We start from the raw sequence: 24721 nt of genomic DNA, 5'->3' as shown, positions 1-24721 counted from the left end.
GATTTCTGTTCTGGGTTTACACAACTATTTGAGCACAGATGTCCCATTGGGACTTTTCCTGAGTTTAAATGTGTTTGTGTGCATTGAAAGATCAAAACCTACCAAAGCAGCAAGACTAGACTGAGATCTTAGTTGGCTCATGGGAATACTGAAACAGTAAACTAGTTTAAAATACTGGTTCTGTTGAAGAGCACCTCTGAAGTTGAAGTTTCTCATGTTGTGCACACTGGCATGGCAGAGTAGGTAATAGGTGCTGATACACACTTCTAGTGGTGTCAGAAATTACTTGAACCACCATGTAATTCTTTACCAGTTGTTACACCAGAAAAGAGATGTTTCTCTTTCAAATTGAAAACTCCATGCTGCACAGACACCAGTTGTCTGCACTTACCGCCTCCGAATGTTGACATCTGTATTTGTAATACAGACAAAATACATTTACTAAAGCAGAGCCTCCTGAACTGTGGCTTTTGCAGCACTGGTGACATACAAACTACTTTCAAATGACATGTGGAGGCAAGTCTGCCTACCAGGAGATATTCAGCTGAAGTATAGGATGAGCATCCCAAATATGCTGTTAGCAATCAATTACTACCAGCCTAGAGGCATTTACCTGGTGGCTTACAGAAATTTCTATATATAGGTGCTAATCATTACTAACTGTTAATAGTGATTGATCAGAGCTGTGGAGAGCAGCTTTATCATCTAACTCATTTAGTAGGTCTTAGAGTCCATAAAGTAACAGTAGAAATAACTTCAATCAATATCGATTTGTGTTTAACAATGTATAAGTAGAAGTCATTGCTACTACAAGGCCAGCTTAGCATTAGACATACTGATAGGAGATGAAATGATCAGGAAATGTCAGGTGAGAAGAGCCAGAAGTAAGAAATAAATTAGGATTTTCCACAGGCAAAGGTCAGCAAATCTGCCTGACCATAAGCAACTAATACATGTCTTCCTCATACAGAACAAGATAATTTAGTAGTATTACCCTTCCTTTACCTTACAGAGACTAAGAGAATGACAGATTAATGATAGGAAGGGTAAGGCTTGTATTTCTGGCTTCCCAAGACCTACCTTGAGAACTTGGCCTCTGAATATAGGTAAGATTTCTTCACGAATAAACTGGACATCCATTCCTGACCATCAAGATAACATGTACATAAATGTGTTATCAGAGCTCCAGATAGTCTTAGACTTAATATTGCTGCTGTATATATATATTTTTTTCATATCACAGCTGCATAGCTTTGTCCTTTACCTTCCACTGTATTTTGTGCTTAAGGAGGTAAGGAAAGAATAAAACCATACATATTTATTTCTGAGAACCTAGTTTCTCTGGATTGGGTGCCTGAAAATCCCTCAATTCCCAGCCCATCGGCTGGAGTCCCGTGTGAGCTACTTACAGGTGTAAACAGGGTGTGAGGCGATGGCTGTAATCCGGCACGTGAAGAAATTTGGGCATGAGATTTAACTTCCTGACGTAGGGGGAATGGCCACAGGGATACAGGGGCCTGTGAGCTGGGCTGTTCTGCGGGGGTGGTCGCTGACGGCCACGAGTGGCCTCACCTCCCGTGAGTGCCGGTACCCCCCAGCGATGGCGGCACCGCCTCAGGTTCCTGAGGAAACCGAGTCTAGGAAACTTTTCACGGCAGCACCAGGTGGTCGGAGCATGCTCGTACTCCCAAATGGGACCGCGGGCAGCGTTTAGCAGCCATCGGAGCCCACCAGGAGCAGAACCAGAACCCAGTGCTTCCCTTTCCCCGGTACCGACGAGCAGCCCGGCCTCCAGCGGCAGCGACGCGCCGGCAGCCCTGACGCTGCCCCGCCACGGCTCCAGGCCCGAGGGCGTCCGGCCGCCACGGCTCCCTCAGCGCCGGCCCCCCCGTCCCCCGCCGCCATCTTGCTAAGGCGCCGCCAGGCGGCCCGCCGCCGCCGTGAGCCCGCGCACCCCCGCGGCCGGCGGGGCCCCGCTGGGCGCGGGAGCGCCATGGTGAGGAGCAGGGCGCTGTGGAGCTGCTGCCTGCAGCTCGCCGCGCTGCCCTCGGCGGCGGGCTGGTCAGGTGGGAAGCCGCAGCCGTTCAACGGCTCCTGCTGGAGAGCCGCGGAGCCGCTGCGGAGGGGGTGGAGCGGCACTATGGAGGAGGTGGAGGAGGAGGACGAGACTCCTCAGGGGCAGCGGCAGCAGCAGTCCGGGAGGTGAGCGGCTCTCCGGGGGCGGGGGTCGCTGCCCCCGCGCCTTCCTGTGGGCAGGGAGAGACCGAGCCGAGCGGAGCTGAGCGGCGGCTCCCGCCCCGAACCCCGTGCGGAGGAGAGGCACCTGCCCGACCTGCCGCCTTCGAAGCCCGGCTGGCGGCCGGGGGAAGAGGAGCCGGGGCAGCGCGGCGCCGCGCACCTGCTCCGACCGCGGGAGCGGGGCTCGCCGGACGTTACGGTACCGGGGTCCCGCCGGGTGAGCGGGGCTGGGGGGGACCGGGCTGAGCCGCCGCGGGAGGCGGTGGGAAGCGGGGCCGAGGCGGGGATCCCCGCCGGCGGCAGCGGGGCAAAGCGAGTGCCGGCGTCCGCTCGGAAAAGTTAGGCGGTGGGCGAGGTGGCCGGGACCGGCGGGCCCTGGTTCCTGGCCGGAGAGGAGTTGTGTGAGCCGGCGCTCTCCTGCGCTGCCTCGGCCCCTGAGGGGGGTGCGGGCTGTCTGCGGCGGCGGTGCTGGCGCAGCGCGGGAATGGGGCTGCCGCTGCCCGGGGGGGGGCGGGCGGCCCCCGAAAGGTGCCGCGGCGGTTAGTGACAAATCGCGGCTAGCGCCGGCTCCAGAAACACTCGGGACCGGGAGATCCTTTCACACCGGTGAAAGAAATGCCGGCGGCAAAAGTCCCACCGCCTTCCCCCGCCCTCCCCGCGGCAATGCTTTCGGTTCCCGTAAATTGACAGTAAAATATGCTGCAGTAGCGCTCGGAGAGAAACAAGTTATATAATCGCCTACAGAAAAGCCCCAACAAACGCTTCATGGTGTTGGCGGTTTAGTGAATGTTTTCCTTTGGAGCGACGGACCGCCAGCGTTTATCGCCAGCGTTTTTCTTGCGTTGTACACCGCGAGGTGGAAGGCATTAACAAAGTCCTTCAATGTAATTAGTTCGGTGAAATAATCTCAATGATCGGCAATTACCTCTAGTAAGGATTTAGGGAAAGTATTTGTTGAATGTCTTGACGGAGTGCAGTTAAGTTCATGTTAAACTTCTGCGGAAGTGGTTTTTCTAGTGATGATTATGATTTCTGACTCTTCTATTTGCTAAATGGCAATTATGAAGCAAGTTTTCAGTTTTAATACTTAGATATTTTTTCTTTATTTTTCAAACTACACCAGCTAAAAATTAAAGAAAGTGACAGGAAAATCGCTTGTGTCTTCTGGCAAAAGACCCTTGAAAAGTGTCATGTAGTTTTCAATTCACAGTAGCAGCTTCATCAGTTAATAAAGTAGGAAGCCTGATTCATTTTATAGATAAGACAAGAAGAAATAAGATTTTTTAATCTTATTTATGCAAGAATTATTGCAGCAGTTGATTTAGAAATGCCCAAAATTATCTGAAATGGAAATACCTGTTATAAAAAGATAATGGCAGTTCTGAATACCTGGAGACTGGAAGGCCCTGTCTGATTCATTTGCTGTGATGGAGAGGATGTGTTCAGGAGGGCAGGAAGTAAGGGATGATGGTGAGACTGTTCAAATATAAATAACAGTTAATTTGGTTTCAGCTTGGCCCAAATCAAAAGAGATTTGCAGCCTTTTCAAAAGGAAGCAATTTATTATTATTATTATTATTGTTTTCTTCACTTGTATTAACCAAGTAGATTTGAGGAATTGCCTCAGTAGAAATCTGCTGTTTCCTCAGCCTTTATAAGCTCAAGATTGAACCAAACCTGCTAATTCTCCATTCAGAAATAGCTTTTTAAGTTCTTTTCTGCAAATGGGAAGGCAGTTGTTTCGTCTGTGATGAGAAGAATGGAAATGCTGCCTTATTAATTAGTGCCTATATGTAACACCCACTGTGAAATTATTTTTTACTTTTGTCACATCTATGAAACTCTTCCTGATCTCGCTTTAATTTTTTTCAGTCAATTGCTGTAAGTATGTAGCTTGCAGTATGCTGGCTAGCACTGTAATCAGAATCATACTTCTAATATACTCAGAGCAAGGACCATGGTAAAATCTTGTGTCTAAATGCGGCTTTCAGTAAAAAGGATTTTTCTGTAAACCAGACGTTGCACTTGATTTGAATATTCTTAGAAAATCTAGGAAAGAAGTTACATGTTATTTACTGTCTGCATTTAATATCTTGGTATTTAGCAGTTGTATAAAGAAGGGGTGATTTGGGTTTGAATAACACACAACTGCACCCGAGCAGATAAACCTTACACAGCTGTTCAGCAGAGAGAATTGGGCATTACCAAGTGACACTATGAAAACACTTTGCTGCCGTTGTGTCCCTACTGTGAAAAACAAGGTTTAATAAGATGTTATGTGAGTGAAAAGTCAAGTGGTAAGGAATGTATATCAAGATGTATATCGAGATTTTTCTTGTGTAAGACCTGTTACCATGGTTGGAGCTGGTAGAGCTACTGTCTGCTGAGTAAGGCTTATGATAACATTTAAGTTTTTATTGCTTATAATATTTGGAAATAGTTTCAGTTGTTTAGGCAGAAATGTCCCATGCTGTGGACTGGTTTTTGAGGGAGGGTTTCAGTGAGATTCAGCTGTTTCTGATAATAATGAGATTGTGGCAGTAACAAGTTGTTTATGTATGTCTGTTTAGGTGTGTTTAAATGAAACACTCTGTCTCTTTAAAACACCTACGTATTTAGGATGGTGCCTTGAAAATTAGTAGATGGTTCACATGTGTGTTGGAAATGTGCCTTGACTCTTCTGTAAGAAAAAAAAAAAACAACAAACCAAACAACTTTTAATATTAACACTTCTGTTGTTGACTAACAACCAAAGCACTTTGCATTTCCTTTAGAGTACATGAAGAGACATCATAATTTAGAGTCATGGGGATATGGTAGAAAGCTGGTTATATATAGGAAAAAGGGTTGTCATGAAAAAATGTTAACGTGTTGTGATGTTTCCAGTTTCCTTGGGATTTGTGTTTTGCTGTGTCTGGTGTTCTGCCACTTGGAGTTTCTTTTAATGGCTGTGTTTCAGTTAAAGAACCATAAGGGTGCTGTATCGCATATGCTTTCTGGCTTTCCAGTATGAAGTTTTGGAGATTTGAAACTTTATATTTGGAAAGGCTGATGACCTTCTAGCTTAACTCATGTGAAAGATGGTCTTTGAACAGTGGCATTCAAGAAAAACATATTTTTCAACAAAGCAAAAATTCTGATTTCTTTAACTGACCTGGAAATGATTTGTTTGGATTTCAATAAATTTGAAGTCAAATGTTATAAATAGTTCTATAAAATCCATATATCTATGGGGTGTGTGTACATACATACGCAGACAGAGGGAGAGAGAGAGTGTTGTTGGGACAAGAAAAAGTTGTGCTTATGTTGAAATCTAAGTAGATTTAGAAAGAATTTAGGGAAATAGTTTTATATTGCAGAGAAGTAACATTGGGTCCTATGTGCTTGGACTTTGAACTGAAGAGAGGGAATGAAATAGACAAGCATTTAAATATGTATATAAACAAAATTGTATGACTGTATTAACTTAAGAATAAAAACTAGTTTAGTGCTTGGGCGTTGTTGCTGTGCTTCCTGGACAACTGAGGTTTTACAAGGTTTTAAAGGATTATTGTTGGTCTGAGTCTAGAGAAAGTTTGCATAGGAGTTTGTTCCTTTCTGGCTTGGAGAGAAAAGGAAAAAGAAAATTAAAAGGCTTAGTAAATGAGGTGGAGATAGCAATTGTGCAGTTGCAGACATAAAAGTGCCAGAGTTATTACAAATGAACTGGTTCAGATCCTGCTTTGCCACGTGGATCCTATGGATCAAGGTTTTAACGTACTTTCTATGCACTTTTATGGAAACAGTTCTTACCTTGCCTCTATGGCCATGTGCTGCAAAGGAAATCAGTTTTCTCCTATAGTATGTTCAAGTGGAGCCTTAGTTTCATTATGTGTAGTAGTATTTATTTTTAGTCATATCTAATTGACATAAGATGTTAGATGGGAAATCTTTACCCTCAGGGTGAGGTGCAAGCTTGTACAACTTTAAAACTTCATTTTGGTTAAGAAAAACCATGTGCTAACAGCTTCAATGTTACATAATAACTTAAAATACTAAACCCAAGTTGCATAGGCTGTTAACGCATGGGAGTGGCTAAAGTGTGTTTACAAATGCTGAACTTTAAAGTTCGGTTGTTTTTTCTAACAGTAAGCCCCATCATGGAAAGGTTTGCCTCTGTTATTAACTGTAGTCACATCAGTAGACCAAATGAAACTAATGAACTACTCATTTGCATAAATACTTACAGGAGTGGAGCTGGTGCCAGAACACTAAAGTTGGGGTCCAGATCCTGTAGCTGGGTTGGTACAAGTTTCATATTTGCTTTTTTGGAAAAGCTTTATTGAAATTCTGTACATGTGTGAAGGGCCATCCATGGAGATTATTGTTGCTGTTGGAATCCACAGTTTATCTGCCCAGCTGTGTGCCTGTGCTATCTTCTCTTATTTTTCTGTTGATTTTAAAAACTGTCTGCATTTGATTTGTGATCTAGTTATTGTCTCGCATACCATAACACAGCTGTAATGCGCAAACCTTGCTTCTGTATGTTGTCACTCTGAGTCCTGCAGAGCAGGTAGGAAAACTTTCATCCTGGCTCTTGCGTCTTCAGCATTCTTCCCTGTACATTAAGTTGTCATATGAAATTGGTTGTTTAGGGAGAGCAAAGGAAAGCACTTTCCGTTCCAGTGTAGGGAAAATTGACTCCTGCTTTCCTTTGGTGACTGCTTCAGCAATAGCGCAGAATAACACTGCTCTTGTGCTTAATCATAATGATAGTCTAGGCTGCTCTTTTAAATGTAATGGCCATATGCCAACTTTTGGATGCTTTTATTCAAGACTGCAGTAAAAGATGAGGGTAGAGAGGGAAAAAACTTATTTTAATAGGCCTGTCTAGCTAAAGAAATTGGTTACTGGGTCTGTCATCTCTGTTAACATGTGTGGCCCCTATGGACAACTACTGTCATATCAGGGATCATAACCTAAAGAGAATATGCATGTAACAGAAAACCTCTATAATATTAAATACAGTTCATAAACATGTTTGGGAACCACAAAGTTCTCATATTGGACAGGGACAGTCAGCTGGGACACCTGGAAACAAAGGAAAAATAGTTATGTATTGTCCCAGTTCTAGGAAGAGGCTTCTTTATGCAGTTGATACAATGCCCATAGTTGATCAGATTTAACCCAGGGTTGAGAAATAGCTGGCTCCAGGTGCTACTGATGGACCTGACTCTAAAGCCTATTTGCGTTTGTGTCCAGAGGCATATAAGGGTGTATCTGATAGGCACTTGTAATGGCTACGAATAATTTTCTGTTGGTTTAGTTCCCCTAATGAATGCCAGGAAAGCAGAGGTCGAAATGTGTAGTGCCCAGAGTGGGCTGCCTTTTGGGTGGTAGGTAGCTATTGAATTTGCTTGGTTATATTATGAAACATCACTCTCGGAAGAGGTAGCCGGAGAGTTTAAGCAGCATCAGTACTAAATGTGAATGAAATGTTGGCTAGGGAATAGATTGAAATATATTAAGTGTAGGGGGAGTCGTTGAAGCTAACTTGGTGGTGTACGTAACTGAGCTACACTGGGTGAATTCTAAATGGAGGGTATTTGATGAATTACTTTTTTATAGCAGCACTGGCATGAGTAGTTTTTGTTTACAACAGTATATTCCTGTTCTCACCCTTCCCTGTCCTAGCCAGTTTGTTGGTACAAACACTTGCATGGTTACACAGTGATGCAGGTGAAAATTAAGTGCTTCTCTAGGGGATGGGAAGGTAAGAAGTGACTATCAGCTAGATCAGTTTCTCAAACTAATTCACCATGTGGACACAAATGTTTGTTTTGGCAAGCCTGAGGGAGTAATGCGGGCAGAAATGGATTGGCTCATGGTGGTGACTGCTTAAGTAATACAGCTGTTGTAATAATATGCCTAACAACAGACAACCGTGGGTAAATGCTTCACGTTTGTTTTATTTGTAACTAATTTTTTTTCTCTGTTATGTCTAAATAAAACTTTGCTTTGTTTTACTGTTGATCTTCAAAACTAGGTGAGAATGGTAAAGGATTCATCCTAATTCTATGACGTTGTTTATGGAGAGCTGTTTCTGTTACCAACTTGGTTATTCATCTTTCTTGAATGGTACACAAGATCACTGCAGAGTCAGGATACTTACGGATCTGCTGAGAAGAGAGAAGAGCTGGGCTGGCAACCTATAGCTCTGCTATGAAATGGGCGCATCCAAGAATGGAAGGCGGCTGTAATAGCATGGATTTTTTTTGCTTTGTGGATGTTTGGAAAATATGGAAATAGGATATCACACAGAATCACAAGCTGGCTGTTAAAATACCAAATAATTTGAATGGCAATTTCTGCAATGGTTGTTCTTGCTTGCAACTTTTAATGGGAAATCCCAAATAATAAAAGTATTTATAGATCAGCTAGCTGCAAGCTTGAGAGATCTTCTTTGTGTGAAATCCTAAGACCAAGAGTGTCTGGAATAATTGCTGTTGGAACTGCTGTTGCCATCATAAAAAAAAAAAAAAGTATAGTGAAAGAAAACTTCCAGGTTGTGTAGCAGTATATGATTTTCAGAAAGCTCAGATTCTTGCTTTGGTAGGTCTACAGTGGTGTGGTGAACAGCCTGAAGTACTGCACAATAAAAGTTGAAGTGCATTCAGAGTTTTCCAGTCTGAAACTGTTCATTAATTAAAGCAGACAATTTCAGACCTGAAGGAAAAATAAAAGCACAGCCAAAACTTAGCTGGCAGTCATTTGATAGTTGAATGTGCGGGAGCCTTTTTTCAATGCTCCCTAGTGTTTGCAAATATTGCAAATACCTGACCTTTTAGCTGAAAACTTTTTTTTTTTTAGTTTCAAGCCAAAAAGTGTGCTTTTTTCAGTCATTAAAAATATGCATGTTGAAAGAAAACTTCCAAGTTGTGTGGCAGTATATGGCTTGCAGAAAGCTCATATTCTTGCTTTGGTAAGGCTACAGTGGTGTGAATTTGCTAGGAATTGTGTGTTGTCCCTTTTAGGTGATGTGTAGTGTAGCCTAGTTCTGGATGTAGTCTATACAGAGAGACAGTGGTTAGAAATGAACTGAACTTGTTGCTTCAAAAATAGAGAAAACTAAGGATATTTGGAAAACTATGGAATGTTTGCAAGGTGAGTATAAAGTTCTGTGGCTGTTGTTGGGTTCCAGTAAACCATAGCTTCATAGTAACTCTTTCTTAAACTTTCTGGCTTATGGATTTGTTAGATAAGGACCACACTTCTGTGTAGAAAAGAGGGATAAATCTGTTCTGGCAGACTTCACGGGTAGTAGCATGTCTGTATGCTTAGTAAGGGGAACTACATCTATTTCATTTATGGAGTAGTGGATGTTAGAAGAGACTGGGTGGAAAACGTGAAGACTCACACAGTAGATTCTATGTCAATGCATTTCTTTTTCAAAAAAAGCTAAAATAATTTGGCTTGCAGCTCTGCTGTGTTTAAAAGACCATTTAAAAACAAAAATTTTAATGTCAGAATGCTTCTTGTAATGTATCCTCTTTCCAGCCTTCTTTTGGAACAGAAAGTATTAAAATGTTTAGTTAAACTTTTAATTATTTTCCTAGATAAACAGAAGACTGAAAGCCAAAATATTTGTATCCAAGTTTTCAGTTATATAAGCAATGCTAAAATAAACAATTGACCCTAAACCTGTTGTCCTAAGGGCTATATCCTGTTTACAGGTGTAAGCCTGTTTACTGGGACATAAGACATGGGTTTTCCATGCCATGTCCTGCCTGATCTACCACTTCTCTCGATTTGTGGGTTACTAGGGGCCCATTAGTGTTTGGTGCTGGAAAACCAGTTATATGAGCTCTGCATTTTGATTCATGTTAGGCTTCATCCTATTCATCAGACAGTGGTGTTCTTCCCCTCTGTCTTGAGTACCTTCTGGCCTCATGGATTTGGTATGACTAATGGTCTGCTTTAGTAGTTTCTATGTCTTTGTCCATTTCTTTTTCTGAATTCAGTTGAAACAGTGATGCATCTCTGAGCACAGAGAGGGTGGTTGCGTTGGGTCTTGCCTGAGCCCCTATTACAGGTGGTGGCAATCCACTTGCCCTTGTTTGGGGGTAAGTCACCTCATCCTGAAGGATGGGTTCCTTTTGTTAAGAAAGCAGTTTAATGCTTTTAAGTAGAATAGTAATTTTCCTCTTTGTTTAAAAGTGTGGAAAATAGACGACTTCTTGTGAAACCTTACAATAACAAATATTCACCAAGGACATGACCCCTTCCCCCTGCCCCTCCCAAGTGAACACAACTCTACTCCAGTTTGATTTTGGTGTCTCCATCACTCATAATTTGGCTGGCAATCCAGTGCTTAAATTATTTCTCAAGTGCCAAACTATTATTTTTTAGAGGGAAGAATTCAGGACAGCTGGATGAAAAAATCAGCTCATTTCTGATTGGGTATTTTCTAATATTTAAAATATACCTGCCAAATCTCCTTGTCTGTAGAGGCTTTCTTTTGCAAAAGGGTAAGAATCTCCTTGGACTAGTAACTGGTTGAGTTTTATTTTAAGCTAATGATTGCTGGCTTTTAAGAAATGATCATCTACCCTTTTTTTTAAATACAAAAAATTAGATTTCTTTTACTGTATTCCATGAATATTCTAGGATATATTTTGCCAGTTTAAATGAAACAGAAATGAACTGGCAAGATTGATGCTTCAAAGGAATCTACAGTTCATCAGGAAAACTTTGTCAGTTAATTGTTTGTAAATGTGTCCCTTTCTTATGCATGTAAAAGGGTTTAAAGTGTTCTGTGAGCACTGAGGTCTTTTATCCCTTCAGTTGCTTATGGAATACTAATGAAAAGTAATGTATGTGCATCATGTGGAAAATATGTTGGCAGACAGATACCTGCAGTGCCTTAAATGCTTTGGCATTGTCTTTGTTTAATCAGCATAGTTGATCCCTACTTCCCCTAGAGGTTTATACTTTCAGAATAAGATCAAAGGTTTGTATGAAAATTTAAGCACAAGTAGAATTCACCTATTTTAGAGATGAATGCATAGATAAACAGAAGCTTAAAAATAAAACCTTAGGCACTCCAGTCTCTAATATAAAATGTCTTGTAGGAACAATCATTATGGTAGTTATATATATTTAAAAATCAGACATCTGAGATGTTAACAGAAGAATTTCCTGGAATTAAATACGTATCTGATTAAGCTTTTGTGATTTGTTTTCATGATGCTTTCTAGAAGAGAAACTATGCTGTGTCTGCATGCTTTGCTAAATTAATAAGCTGACTTGGCATTGAAAATGTTCTTTGAGGAATGCCAAAAAACCCAAAACAAACCCTCTTAAGTTAAAGTAACAGTCAAAGTATCCATTACAATTTTGGGGGTATTCTGTCTGCCTTTTTGTGGCACTGATTCTTTTTGTTACCATGTATGTCTGCTTAAAATGGTAGAGCAAGTTGGGTGGCTGTTCATTGAAGGCTGATTCCAGTAAATGTTTAGTGAAATAGAGAAAAAAGCCTAGGAGTATCAACAGTTAAATTAAAATTATGATGCAGATGTGGTATCTTATTGCTAAATAGAAAATACATAAATGAAGTGGTTTCAGTAAAACTATGGGGAAACTAGAGTACAAAGCAATTACATGATAACAAGATTATGACCAAGGGTACTATTTATAAAAAAAAAATTATCAGCAATGTTTTCTGAACATTATTTGTGCTTCTTTATCAGAAGTGAATTTTGATGTGTTAATTTTTATCTCTACTGTATGGCAAAATAATGGTTATTTTGTTAAGAAAATATCACAATATTTATCAATTGTGTATCTTTGCAGCTGACACCATACTTTCTGTTTAGTAATCGGTTGCTGCTGAAATGGCAGGGACAGGCTCTGCGTTTGAAGTTGGAGCATCACCAGTAAATGCATTTGGGTTCAATTTGATAACATTTCTTATATGTGTGTAAAATCTTAGCTGTAATGTTGCAGTGACAATGTATTTCTTTTTCCCTGTAGTTATGAACTTATGAGGGGCACAGTTATGCAATTTCTTAGAAAACTGTGGGCTTTAATTCTGTTCTATGAAAATGTTGTTTGAGTGGTCTGGCTTTGGTACCTCAGCCCAGTGCTTCTCATATGAGTATACAGCTAAAGTTTGAGTATCTGAGTTAATGAAATAGTAGATAGGCTAAAACATGGGGTGGAGAGTTTTCTACAGGACAAACTTTACAATTTCTTATTAAAAATTATTCTTGCACCTAAGCAGTATATCATGCTTTCTGTTCATTACTGGTCATCTTCTAGTTTTTATCAGGTAGAGTTTGTAAGTATCAGAAAGTTGTGCACTCTTTGAAGTAGCACCCTATTTTTTTAAAAAAACTGTCAGAACAATGTATTTACTTTCAACTGAAATGTTGAAAGTAAATATAGAAACTGAGGCATTTAGCTTCAACTGATTTGCTTCAGGAACTTTTAAAATGAAATAGGGATATTTGTTTTTTCTACCTTGGATATAATGAGATGAATAGGACTCCATATTCCTAAACTCTGCAACACTTAAGTGCCATTTGGAATAAGAGACTCTGACTACTGAGTTTGCAGTTTTCCAAGAACTGTGCCAGAATTGTGACTTAACTGAGAAAAGCTTATTTCTATAATTTTCTCACTTTTTTATATTTCACAATGGAACTAAGAACAGACATTGCAGCCATGACTTATTTGAGATGTTCCAATTTTCTGTGGCCTTTCACTTGTCAGTTCAGTTAAATGTGTATCAAAATTGTATTTGAAACAGTTACTTTTACTGTTATTACAATAAGCTTTTCCTTAATTTTGGGCAACATGGGAAATAGGACCAAACGTCTTTTGCGTTCTGACTTTTCTGCATGTATGTGCATCTTGTCAGTGGAAGTAATGTGTTATCCATGCTACATGAGGCTGCTGCTCCTACTACAAACCAAGGTCACTATGTAGGCTAATCTTAAGGTATTGTATAGTTCCAGTGTTTCTTGGACAGGTTTGCAGGATCGTATTATATCAGGCACTAAATGTTGTAAGTTTCTGGAGGAACTTACTATTTTTCCAAAATGTAAATTAAGGAACCCTTCCCCCTCACTCTTGCAGTTGATAGATAATAGTGTTAGTATCTGAAGTAGTGCATACCGGGGAGTAAAACTCTGCCTGAACTACAAAGAGATCTCATGTCTGCTTGCCACAGCATGTTTTTGAAGTCTTCTGTGTAATAGCGACTGTTTTAAAAGCATATTTTGTTGAGGAAAAAAAATACAGTAGATCATATAATGAGAAGGGCAGGCTTGTTTCTAATGTGTGTGAGAACATTCAACCTTATGAATGTTGATGTTAGTCCAAGAAAAGATTGATTAATTTAAAATTTATTTTAGTTCTCCTCAAAAAGATATGGATAAGAAAACAGATGAAGAGCAGCCTTTGACTGCATGTAACCAGTATCCTAAAGAAGCGGTGAGGAAACGCCAGAATTCAGGTCGAGGTTCCAGGGGCAGTGATTCTTCCAGGACCTCCAGGAAAAGCTTCAGGCTGGACTACAGATTAGAAGAGGATGTGACTAAATCAAAGAGAGGGAAAGATGGGAAATTTGTCAACCCGTGGCCAACGTGGAAATCGCCAACCTTGCCAAATATTTTGAAATGGTCCCTCATGGAAAAAAATAACAGCAATGTGCCATGCTCAAAGCAGGTAAATACATGAATGTTTTCTGTCCTTGATTTAGATTGCTTTTACCTCTCTTCTAATCAATAAAATAGGACAGTTTCTAACTAATGCTTATTAGGCATCTTTTGGAGACTTTTCTAAGTCTTTCTTTTCCTTTCTGATTTTATTATCAATTTATTCTTTTCAAAAAGTGGGTTAATACTTTCTGCCTCTTTAATTTTTTTCCTTCTTTCTGTTAGTTTCACACCCTTTGATTTATGCAGCTCAGTTTATATTTACAAAGCCAGCAAAAATGGCCCCATAGCTCAATCATAAATTACAGTTACACCCTTTCCTTTTTAATAGGTATTGCCTTATGAAACATACTACTAACATCGTTTGTATTGCATGAAATAGCTGTGGCATATCTCATTGTAAAAATTTTGCCTTTTGTCTTTTTCTCCAGACTGCCATTTACTACATGAATTACAACTTTTTCATAAAAATGTAATAAATATTTACTGTCACTTATGGAAGTGTTTGCAAATCTATGTTTTTCTGTTTCAGTCCACAAGGAGAAAAAATTACATGTGTTAAAACTAACCTGAGCAAGTATTTGTACTGAAATACTAAAGGTACAGTGCCAGTTTACTGGGAAACACCATTATTTGTTCTTGGTGTATTGCTTCTGTCAGATATTGTATATAAAGGAGGAGGCAGGGGAAGCAGCCTCTGAGAGAAGCTTCTTTTCCATGAGGAGTAATGGATACTGGAAAGCCATGGGTTATCTTTGTGGCCCCAAGAAGTGTTACGATTGCTATAGTTTTGACAGTTAGGATTACTTCTCAGTGTATTTTCTAATGTGTTGACTGCACTTTGGAAAAGCTGTGCTGAAGTGTGCAGAACCAGGGAAAGCATTTTTGAACAAATAGGTGTTAGTAATGCTTTTAAGCATACAAGAAGGCATGCATAAGCTATAAACCTCACAGTCAGTATTTAGCAAAGAGCTTACACTTTTCATTTTTATCTTATATGAATTACCTGTGAAGGAAGGAATTTGATCAGCTTTATGGACAGAAAAGCCATGTTACTTACTAACACATGATGGTCAGAGGTTTGGGGATTTCTCTAAGGATATGTGGTATGGAACATGTTTAAGGAAGATACAATCTTGGTTGTAATTTTTCTATGGTAGTAATAATTTGACTTCAGAAAGAAGCACAGCAAACCTATGTCGGTCTTCGAATCCCTTCCAACAATTTACTGTTTTAAATTTGATGTCCTGCTTCTAGACATTATCTGCACCTTGTAGTAGTAGCAGTGGTTGTGCCTCAGTGTGTACAGCTTTCTAGGCAGTGTGCTGCATTATACTTTGGCCACATTTGTGTAAAATTCATGCTTGGTGTTTTCAGTTGTCATTGACCGCTGCCCTATTCCATATGTGTACAATAGGCTTCATATCTTGCCAGGACCAGTCAGAAACCTGGTTAGTGACTGAAGTACTTGGAAGGCAGTGCTAAGGTGTACTTCATAGTACAGAATATACAGCGCTCTGATGGTAGTGGAGAACTGCAGCACTACCCTTTAATTTACAGATTATCCCTGCAATAAAGGATGATTACAAAGAAATCTACACTGTACCAGTTGTAAAGCTGTCTCTCTGACCCAGTTGAAATTCATTTTGGACTAATTTTATTGCTTTGCATATGAAATTTTTTAGTTAAGTGCCTGCAATTATTCAGGAGCTCAGTGAAGTAAATCAGAAATAGAAAAACCTAGATAGGGATCAATGAAATGCACTTCTTGATTCCTCAGCCATTTTGATGCTTGTACCAGCTATGTTTGTTCCACACCTAAATCAACCTGTAAAGCACTTCTGAGCTTGTTTAAAATTCAAACTAAGGGCTCCATACTTTATTTAGCACTGTCAGATAGAATGTCCTTTGAGCAGACTACTACTTCAATTTCCACATTGAGTGTGCCTAGTGATACCATGCTATGGTGGGCAGGTTCAGTTTATCTGTACCAAGTGCTTTGCATACGTAAAAAAACCAACCCATATTATGCAGGATATGTACTTCACTGTGTAAAAGCTATATGTATTATAATTGTGCCTTCACAAGAAGTCTATATCATTATCCAGAATGCAGAGACTTCTCGTATTTTCGTTACAGGCTTTATTAATAACTCTTTTCAGTGTTGTTGGAGTATCTTTAATTATTAGTTGTTGGATCAACAATTTAGTTTGTTCTCATTTCTGTAAAATCCAGTGGTATTCCAGTATGCACTAAGCACCAAAAATCCTAAGCTAATTAGCTAGTCTTACCAAAGCCCATCATGTGTTTGTTCTTGCCTTGCATTAGGAAGGAAAGAAGAACATGGGAGGGGGGAAGGGGAACAGCAGGAGGAATTTTTTTATTACTCCAGTGATGAAGATAAGATAGTATTAGGCACATTTTGCTTCTGTTGGTAGCTGATTTGACATTAATGTCGTGTCAAAGATCTGTTGTAAATTCTTGTAGTATTAATGTTTCTAGTTAGCCTGACAGAGAACAAAATGTACTATAGCAGGATAAAAGTTCCATAGGATTATGTATTTCATTCATTATCTTGTTTTACCCTGTTGTGTGAGTTTTAAGAATATCATATGAAGTATACTGCCTGTAAAACTTGTGTTTTAATCTGGAATCTTATGAATTATGAATCCTTATTGCTTTAAAAGGTAATTTGGGGGATTTTAGTATACTTTTGTAAAACATAAAAAAACAAAACAAAACAAAAAACAAACAAACAAACAAACACCAAACCAACCCCAAACATAAAATCCATGTACTGAGAAGTAATTTCTTTAGCTATTTCCCCATGTGATTTACTATGATAGCTCAATAAAGTGCCTGATTTCTGGTCTCACTCTGAGGAATCATTGATTTGGATCAGAGGCCTGTCTATCACAAACCTGCAGATGTCGTGCAGAGTCTGTGCTTTCCAAGTTACACTGCCTTTGTGCTCCTTGTTTGCATTGAACTTTTGTTCACAATTTTATTTAAATAGGTCAGGATACCAGTTGTTTGAACTGCGCTACTCTTTATTTATCCATCTTCCTGTCTGTGTGTCCTTTACAGGTGCCTTTTTAAGTGATTAGTTCTACCTTTAAATCAACTATTCAAAATACTTAATAGTGTCGATCCTAGTGACATCCCTGTAAAGCATCTAATAGTGCAGATGTGTTGTGGTTTTACCCTGGTAGGCAGGTAAGCCCCACACAGCGGCTTGCTTACTCCCCCACAGTGGGATGGGGGAGAGAATTTTTGAAGGGCCAAAGTGTGAAAACTTGCGGGTTGAGATAAGGACCATTTAAGAGGTAAAGCAAAAGCTGCATGCACAAGCAAAGCAAAGTTAGAAATTCATTCACTCCTTCCCATAAGCAGGCAGGTGTTCAGCTATTTCCAGGAAAGCAGGGCTCCATCATGTGTAATGGTTAGTTGGAAAGACAGACACCACAACTCCAAACATCCCCCTTCTTCCCCTAGCTGTTATACTGCTCAGCACAATGTCACGTGGCATGGGATATCCCTTTGGTGAGCTGCGGTCAGTTGTCCTGGCTGGGTCCTCTCCCAACTTCTCATGTACCTACAGCCTACTGGCTTTGATGCTGTGTAAGCACTGTTCAGCAGTAGCTAAAACATCAGTCTGTTATCAACACTGTTTTGAGCACAAATCCAAAACATAGCACCTTAGGAGCTATTGGGAAGAAAATTAACTATCCCAGCCAAAACTAGTACAATATGTTTGAGTCCCAGTTAACAACTCGCTGTTCACATCTGCCAATTAGCCAGTTCTTCATCCATATAGTATTGTTTATTAATATTTCATGATGCTAATTTTAGAAACTAGTTTTTGTCAAATGTCAGCAAAGTGGGTTCATTTAGAGTTCTTAGAATAATTTGTCGTCTACCTCTAAACAACTACTTAAAAAGAACATTTTCCATAAAATACGTACTTACTGACCTAAATTGCATTATGACAATTATTACATTCCATATCTGAGTTTAATTTCTTTGATATAATCTGATTTGTTGATTTAACCACATGTAATTTGGTGGGTTGTCCTAACTTCCATTTTTGAGTCAATTATGTTAGTTTTGTGGATCTTCCACTTTTTTTTTTAATTGAAGTGTCACAATCTATGGTTCAGAATTCTGCTGCCAGAATGAAATAGAGGTAAAGAAAGTTATGCTTCTTTCTTGGAGAAGCAGTAGTTTGTCTCAGTCTAATACTCATACTTTGGTTTTTTTTGTATGCATTAAGTGATTGTATTGTATAAACCTTACATTCAGCTTTATAGAATGTTATCTATTTCTTGTTCCTGAAGACAGTAGTGAAACTTTTTCAGTAGACATGTCTTGTCCATTAGCGCTCAGAAAAAGCAATTTCTTGAATGTTTTATTACTCATAGTAGAATTGCATGGGGGTGGAGGTGTATGTGTTTTGTTTTTTCCCAGTGTATGCCCTCCAAATCAATAAAATATGGCAGAGAGAGTAACTTTCCTGAAGCTGTCAGAACTGTTTCAGCAAGGGAAATCCTAGAGTCCTAAACTGTCACAGCATCAGCTGGACATTTAAGGGAGTGGGAGGTCAGCTCTTTATAAGCTTGCTCATAGCACTAATCTACTATCCTAGACTTAGAGAATGAGAGCAACAACCATTGCAGGTAGAACTTGACTAGGAACCAGAAGTGCTGGGACATCTGTGATTACTGGGGGAGAAGAGTGTCAGGAGTCTGTAGAAGCTGCCTAACCCAGGAAAATTCTTCTAAAGTGATGCGAGTTCAGACCAGAACAGTTTGGGAGGAGACCCTTAGACATGCTGCGTCAGAGATGGAGATGGTCAGGAACTCTGAGAAAACTTTTTGGTTGGTTTGTTTGTTTGTTTTTTAATAGGAAAACTCTTGTTTATTTCATATAAGACTTCTGCATAAGCATCTCAGCCAAACTGCAGTGAAGAATGTAACTCCGGTTCAAAATGAGAGAATGACTGGTGGTTGGATGATGAGTTTCACTAGATAATATACAGCCATGGCCTCCTTTGTGCCAACTTGAGGCTACACACAGAGTCAAATTTGGAAGCTGACTGAGCTGAAAGTTGTCTCTTTTCCTCCTCTGGATTAACGTGCAGCTGGATCAGTTCTCTGACCCATCAGACTTGAGTAGGGACTGCATAAGTATTGATGCTGGAACAAGAGGGGAGATGGGGGAAGGCTTCCATAACTTTTTTACACAGGAGTGTGGATTTAGATTGATTTGAAGTCATTCATGGGACTGCATCCTGAACAGGGATGATCAGTATAGTGACTTATTCAGTAATAATTAAACTTTAATTACCTTGAAGGCTTCAATAAAACATCATGAGAAGCATAACTAAGTGCCCTAAGGTCCATCTTAAAAATGAGTTTGTGTTTTATGAATGTTCACTGAATTTTTGGCAGGATAGAATTGTAAAAGCTAATATTAACCAAGTGAGGTTAACCTCCGTGTGCTGTTCCTATATGTAATGGGGAGAGAAAGAGGGTCTGCTAAAGGCTAATAGATCAGCTTTTGTGGAGTGCAGTTAGGAATGTGGCATTCTCTTTCATCTGTGGGTTTGTGACTTAGGACTTAGGGGATGCATCATTTAGTTGCACAAGCTAAACTTGAGCATTTGTTACAGTAACTCTGTGTGTGTATGTGTATATATAGATATTCTTTTCCAGGTTGGGGAAGGTCAATTGATTACAAAGCCTTTCTCAGGATGCTGTTAGTGCCTTGCAGTGCTTTCGCTGCAATGCTTTCAGACTCTCTCTATTAGTAGGTCTCCTGGCCTGATGGGATACTCTTGAGCTCTCTCTTCTCTCTCTTGACAGAGAAGTGAAAATGTTACAAAAACTTAAGATGAAATTAGGAGGAAGTAGCCAAGAAAATGGTCATTAAAAAGGCATCTGTTTTGTGTTGTAGTTCTCTGCCTAAAAATATAAACAAAGCCCAAGTCTTGACTGTATTGATTTGTGCTTTGTATGTAGTTTTTGTTCCACAGCCAAGTACATTCTGAAATCTCTCATGCATATTGTGTTCTTTTTTGCTAGGAACTCGATAAAGAGCTTCCAGTGTTAAAACCTTATTTTGTTCAAAAGCCGGAACTTGCTGGGAAGACAGGAACTGGTATGCGAGTCACATGGTTGGGACATGCCTCAGTTATGGTGGAAATGGATGAACTTATATTTCTTACTGACCCAATCTTCAGCCAGCGAGCTTCCCCTACTCAGCTGGTGGGTCCCAAGCGCTTCCGAGGACCTCCGTGCACAGTAGAGCAGCTCCCCAAAATAGATGCAGTCATGATCAGCCACACCCATTATGATCATTTGGACTACAACACCGTAACGAGTTTAAATGAACGCTTTGGGAGTGAGCTGCGCTGGTTTGTGCCTCTGGGGCTCTTGGACTGGATGCAGAGATGTGGTTGTGAGAATGTGATTGAACTGGATTGGTGGGAAGAGAACTGCGTCCCTGGTCATGATGCGGTAACTTTTGTCTTCACTCCTTCTCAACATTGGTGCAAAAGGACTGCGACAGATGACAACAAGGTTCTTTGGGGCAGCTGGTCTGTCTTGGGACCTTGGAATAGGTTTTTCTTTTCAGGAGATACTGGATATTGTGTTGCTTTTGAACAGATAGGTAAAAGGTTTGGACCTTTTGATCTTGCAGCCATCCCCATTGGAGCTTATGAGCCAAGGTATGAAAAGCAAAGTTTGATCAAAATACATAAATGAAATTATATACTGATGACAGATACACCCGGAAGTGAAAACTGTAGCCATACTTTATTAAGAATATACAATAGAATATAGAGGCAAAAGAAGGAGATTGCTGAGGCAAAAGGACATCGCTGAATGAAAAAAAAAAAAAAAAGCAGGCAATTGGAAGATGGAGCTGAAATGTCTAGGATGCTTGTGTCTATGTGTGATGTTCTTGGAGTTTTATTTCTTCAGTCTTAAGCACAGCAAGGATGAATCAGCTGACTTTCTTCCATGAAAAATGTTGAGTAAAAATCTAGAATTACTTTGTGGCTTTCTTTCTGAAATAGCATCATTTAATCCAACCCATTTAGGTGCATGCAATTTGCTACATTTTTCTCTTGCTTCAGTCTTTACGCTGTTTTTGCAACTTACCTGGAGATAAAGATGACTCCTTTATAGTGTGTGAAATATCTGTTTGTTTAGGCATCTGTATCCTACTTATGATGGGGTATCTAAACTTCTAGATAATAATGCTCATATAATGCTGGAAGCAAAGCATGTGTAGGCTGGGAAAGGAAGATAGGAATCTGAATAACATTGTAAAAATCCGGTATCTTTCAAAAATTGCCAGGTTCTTTCTTCTGCTTTAACACCATTCCCTTAGGCTATCTTCTGAAGCACACACTTCTTGGTGTGTGTTGCTAACCTAAAATTTTTTGGGGGATGGATTTAAATCTATGGCCTTAATGCCTCAAGGCACCAGTAATATGTCCTTATACTATTAAAAATATAGATAAGAAAAAATCTGTTTGAAAGGGGGAGTATAATATATGAACTGTTGTTTCATGGGTATGTTGATATCTGGCTTCTTGAGTGTTCTGTATGTTTTTCAGACATACATGCTCCATGATTTTTTTGATTAGGTAGCGTATTTTTTTTTTTAGATTCTTTGCAACTTATCCAATGAAAGTAAAGAAGAAATCTTGCACTGAATTGGGTGATACAAAAGAATTTGCTTTGTGTTTTGGTAGGTGGTTTATGAAATACCAGCATGTGGATCCTGAAGAAGCAGTAAGAATCCATATTGATGTTCAAGCAAAGAAGTCTGTAGCAATTCATTGGGGGACCTTTGCTTTAGCAAATGAGGTAAATTTCAACACTATGCATGAGTTCAGATTTCCTGAGTACATAGTCATTAATGAAGCTTTGCTCATGCAGTTTAACTTACCTATCTGTAAATGTAAACTTAAAATGTAAACTTTGTGGGAGTGAAAAGTTGTTACTATATGTATTGCAGTTCAAAACAATGCTTAGGTTTTCATAAAAATTATGTAAAGACTAAGATGAATTTGAAAGTTATTGAAACAAATGTGGAAGATTTCTGATCTCTGAAAGCTGAGGAACAGGAAAGGTGGGGACATGTATGCAATAATAAAAGTAAACTCAGCAGTGCATCACTTGGAGACAGTGAGAATTGCATGCCTGTAGGTCAATACAGTATTTATTAATCATGTCTGTCTAGTAAGTAAATTGAATAGTATTTTTAATAGTTGATTCATAGTTAAATACCAGCAAGAATATGAAAAACTGAGTTATTCTGAGTTGCTGATTTTTTTTTTTTTAAACACCACCACCACCACCACCACCCCTAACCCCTGCCCCCAAGTCCCTACTTCTAATAAGGAGGTTACTACACAGGTACCTTCACAGTGACTAAAAATGCATTGAAAGGGAAGTACCTACATTTACTTTGATACACCCTGTCTGGTAGCTGTTTTTCAACTTTGTCATTGCATCAGTTGCACCACTTTATTTTATAAATCAGTCCCAATGCTGTTATCTGCATTCACCTGTTAATGTCATGTTTTCTTTAACTTGGATATAACATTTTCTATCCACGATGCTTTCAATAACCTGTGTCACTAGTGCCCACGGTACAAATGCTACTGTGCATTTAGAAGCACATAAAAAAGGATGATTTCTCCCTGATGATGCCTTTTCTGAAATGTAACAAATATAATGAAATAACTTCAGGGGGACCTCATTGAAAGGGCAGTAGTTTTTTCAACAGTAGAGCTGGCAACTTGGTTTTACCAAACGAGAGAGCACGCCATCTGCTGACCTGCGAGCACTTCCTCCTCTTGCTGTGTTTCTGCTTCGAAGGGGTCTAGTTCAATACATTGAACACGACTGAATTTTGGATGATAGATTGTGCCTTGCTGGTTACTCTACAACTGTAAATCAGCATTCTTATCGCTTAAAAACTGAAAACGAAACTAAACATTTTAATTTGACAAATATCCTCCCTCCCCCTTTTTAAGGTAATGTTTAAAATGTAAGCCATTTCTTGTCCAGAGCAGTGATATCCCGCCCCCCCCCCCCCCCCCCCCCAAAATGCTGCAATGGTATTTTTTTCCCTCATATTATTCTTATTTTTCCAGTATTACTTGGATCCTCCAGTTAAACTGAACGAAGCTCTTGAAAGATATGGCTTGAAACAAGACGACTTTTTTGTCTTAAACCATGGAGAATCACGGGACTTGAGTACCAATGATGGGTTTGAATAATGAAACAGTAGCAGTTCCTTGTAAGCCCTGTTTGATTTGAACTAGTAATTAATGTTACAAATATGAATATGATGCACTTACAAAGTAGATTTATTGGAGTGAATTGGATTTTTAGATGCCAGGTTTGTCAGTTTCAGAACTAAAACTTGCACAATAAATTTTACTAGTTCTATTGTTTATAAATTTTGAGGGGTGATCTAAAAACTGGTTAATATATAAGGTATTGTCTGGGAATAACTTGCAGTTTCAACTCTTGTGTATGCCACTGATAAATTACTGTTTTTTTAAAAAAAATCTTCATCTTACCTGCAGCAGCAATAATAACCTCAGCACAGGACATATTCTTAGAATTAATGGCTGACTAATTCAAGTCATTGTTAGAATGTCATCTCCCACTTGTTAGTCATTAATCTTCAGGTTATGCCCTCTACTTTGATAGCTTCACTGTATGTTTTGTGGGGTGGAGTCTTCCAATACAGCTGTGTTGTTAAAGCACAAGCACAGTAAAATAACTATTTTACTGAGTGCTTCTACATTTTCCTATATTAATGAACCACAAAAGCTAAATTTTACAATGATCTAAAGAAATGTGCCTTTTAAAGAGAGAGATAATTTAATATTGCATCATTGATGTGTAAAACTTACTGCTGGCCAGAGTATCTACACACTTCCATTGTTTGGTCAATGTTTTTAAGTTAGGCCTGAATGTGTCTAAAAACTTTCTTGTCAAATGCAGTACATGAAATGGAAGAATCCCTTAATGGCGCTTGCCTTTGCATTGACTTAGCCTATTAGTAACTACTGTTTGGTTTTTTTGTTTTTTTTTGTTTTTTTTGTTTTTTTAAACGAAAAGTCTTAAGCAAGGGCTGTGGTATTTTTTTCTTATAGCTTCCTATAATTTTTAAGTTGAATGAGCGATTACAACATTGTTCAGTATTGTAGAACTCAGCTAAATGTATCTGTATCAAATTGCCATGCTAATTTACAGAATTAAAGCCTATTGTTGCCAATAAAAAGGGTTGTTATTCTCCTTCATAATTCATTGGCAAATCATTTTTTTGTTCATGATTTGCTTTGGTCTATGGGATATGTGTATTTTTTTGCTCTTGCTGTGCATTACATTTTATGTTCATACTCCATGAAGATAAATTAAAAATAAGACACATTATTTCCCTGCAATTTAAAGACATGAACTTCTGGCAAGTAATTAAAACCTGTTAATGAGATTTCATGCTAGGAGCAAACTGAAGTAATATTTTAATTGTTGACAGTTATCTTTTAAAAATTTTATATCAGGAAGTCCTAGAAGTCTTGTGCTGTTCTTTGTTGGTATTAAGATGTACAAGGAGGCAAAGAGCAGTTAGTCTAAGTTCATGCTGAGGAAGGGTTCTGGAACAGAGGACTACACTTACATGTAAGAAAAAGTAGTGTATATTCCTTTGGTGGGAGTCATATTTGACAAGTATCAAGATTTCTTCATTTG

At 39.2% G+C, this 24721-nt stretch overlaps 1 protein-coding gene across 4 annotated transcripts; it reads left to right on the top strand.

The window, feature by feature from the left end:
* Positions 1 to 1937: 1937 nt before the first annotated feature.
* Positions 1938 to 24084, top strand: NAPEPLD (N-acyl phosphatidylethanolamine phospholipase D). 4 transcript variants are annotated; one of them, XM_075024780.1, is made up of 5 exons: positions 1938 to 2202; positions 13635 to 13947; positions 20021 to 20667; positions 21703 to 21817; positions 23113 to 24084. In XM_075024780.1, the coding sequence occupies exons 1-5, from the start codon at positions 1994 to 1996 to the stop codon at positions 23236 to 23238; spliced, it is 1410 nt and encodes a 469-aa protein (XP_074880881.1). In that variant the 5' UTR covers positions 1938 to 1993; the 3' UTR covers positions 23239 to 24084. The 4 variants fall into 4 exon arrangements, with proteins under 4 accessions (XP_074880881.1, XP_074880884.1, XP_074880883.1 ...); XM_075024783.1 differs by lacking the exon at positions 1938 to 2202 and adding an exon at positions 2242 to 2437; XM_075024782.1 differs by lacking the exon at positions 1938 to 2202 and adding an exon at positions 2242 to 2455.
* Positions 24085 to 24721: the final 637 nt, after the last annotated feature.

Source organism: Buteo buteo, chromosome 4 (genome assembly GCF_964188355.1).
Source record: "Buteo buteo chromosome 4, bButBut1.hap1.1, whole genome shotgun sequence".
NCBI lineage: Eukaryota > Metazoa > Chordata > Aves > Accipitriformes > Accipitridae > Buteo > Buteo buteo.
Note: the sequence above shows the minus strand (reverse complement) of the source record. Positions and strands in the feature narration are given on the sequence as shown.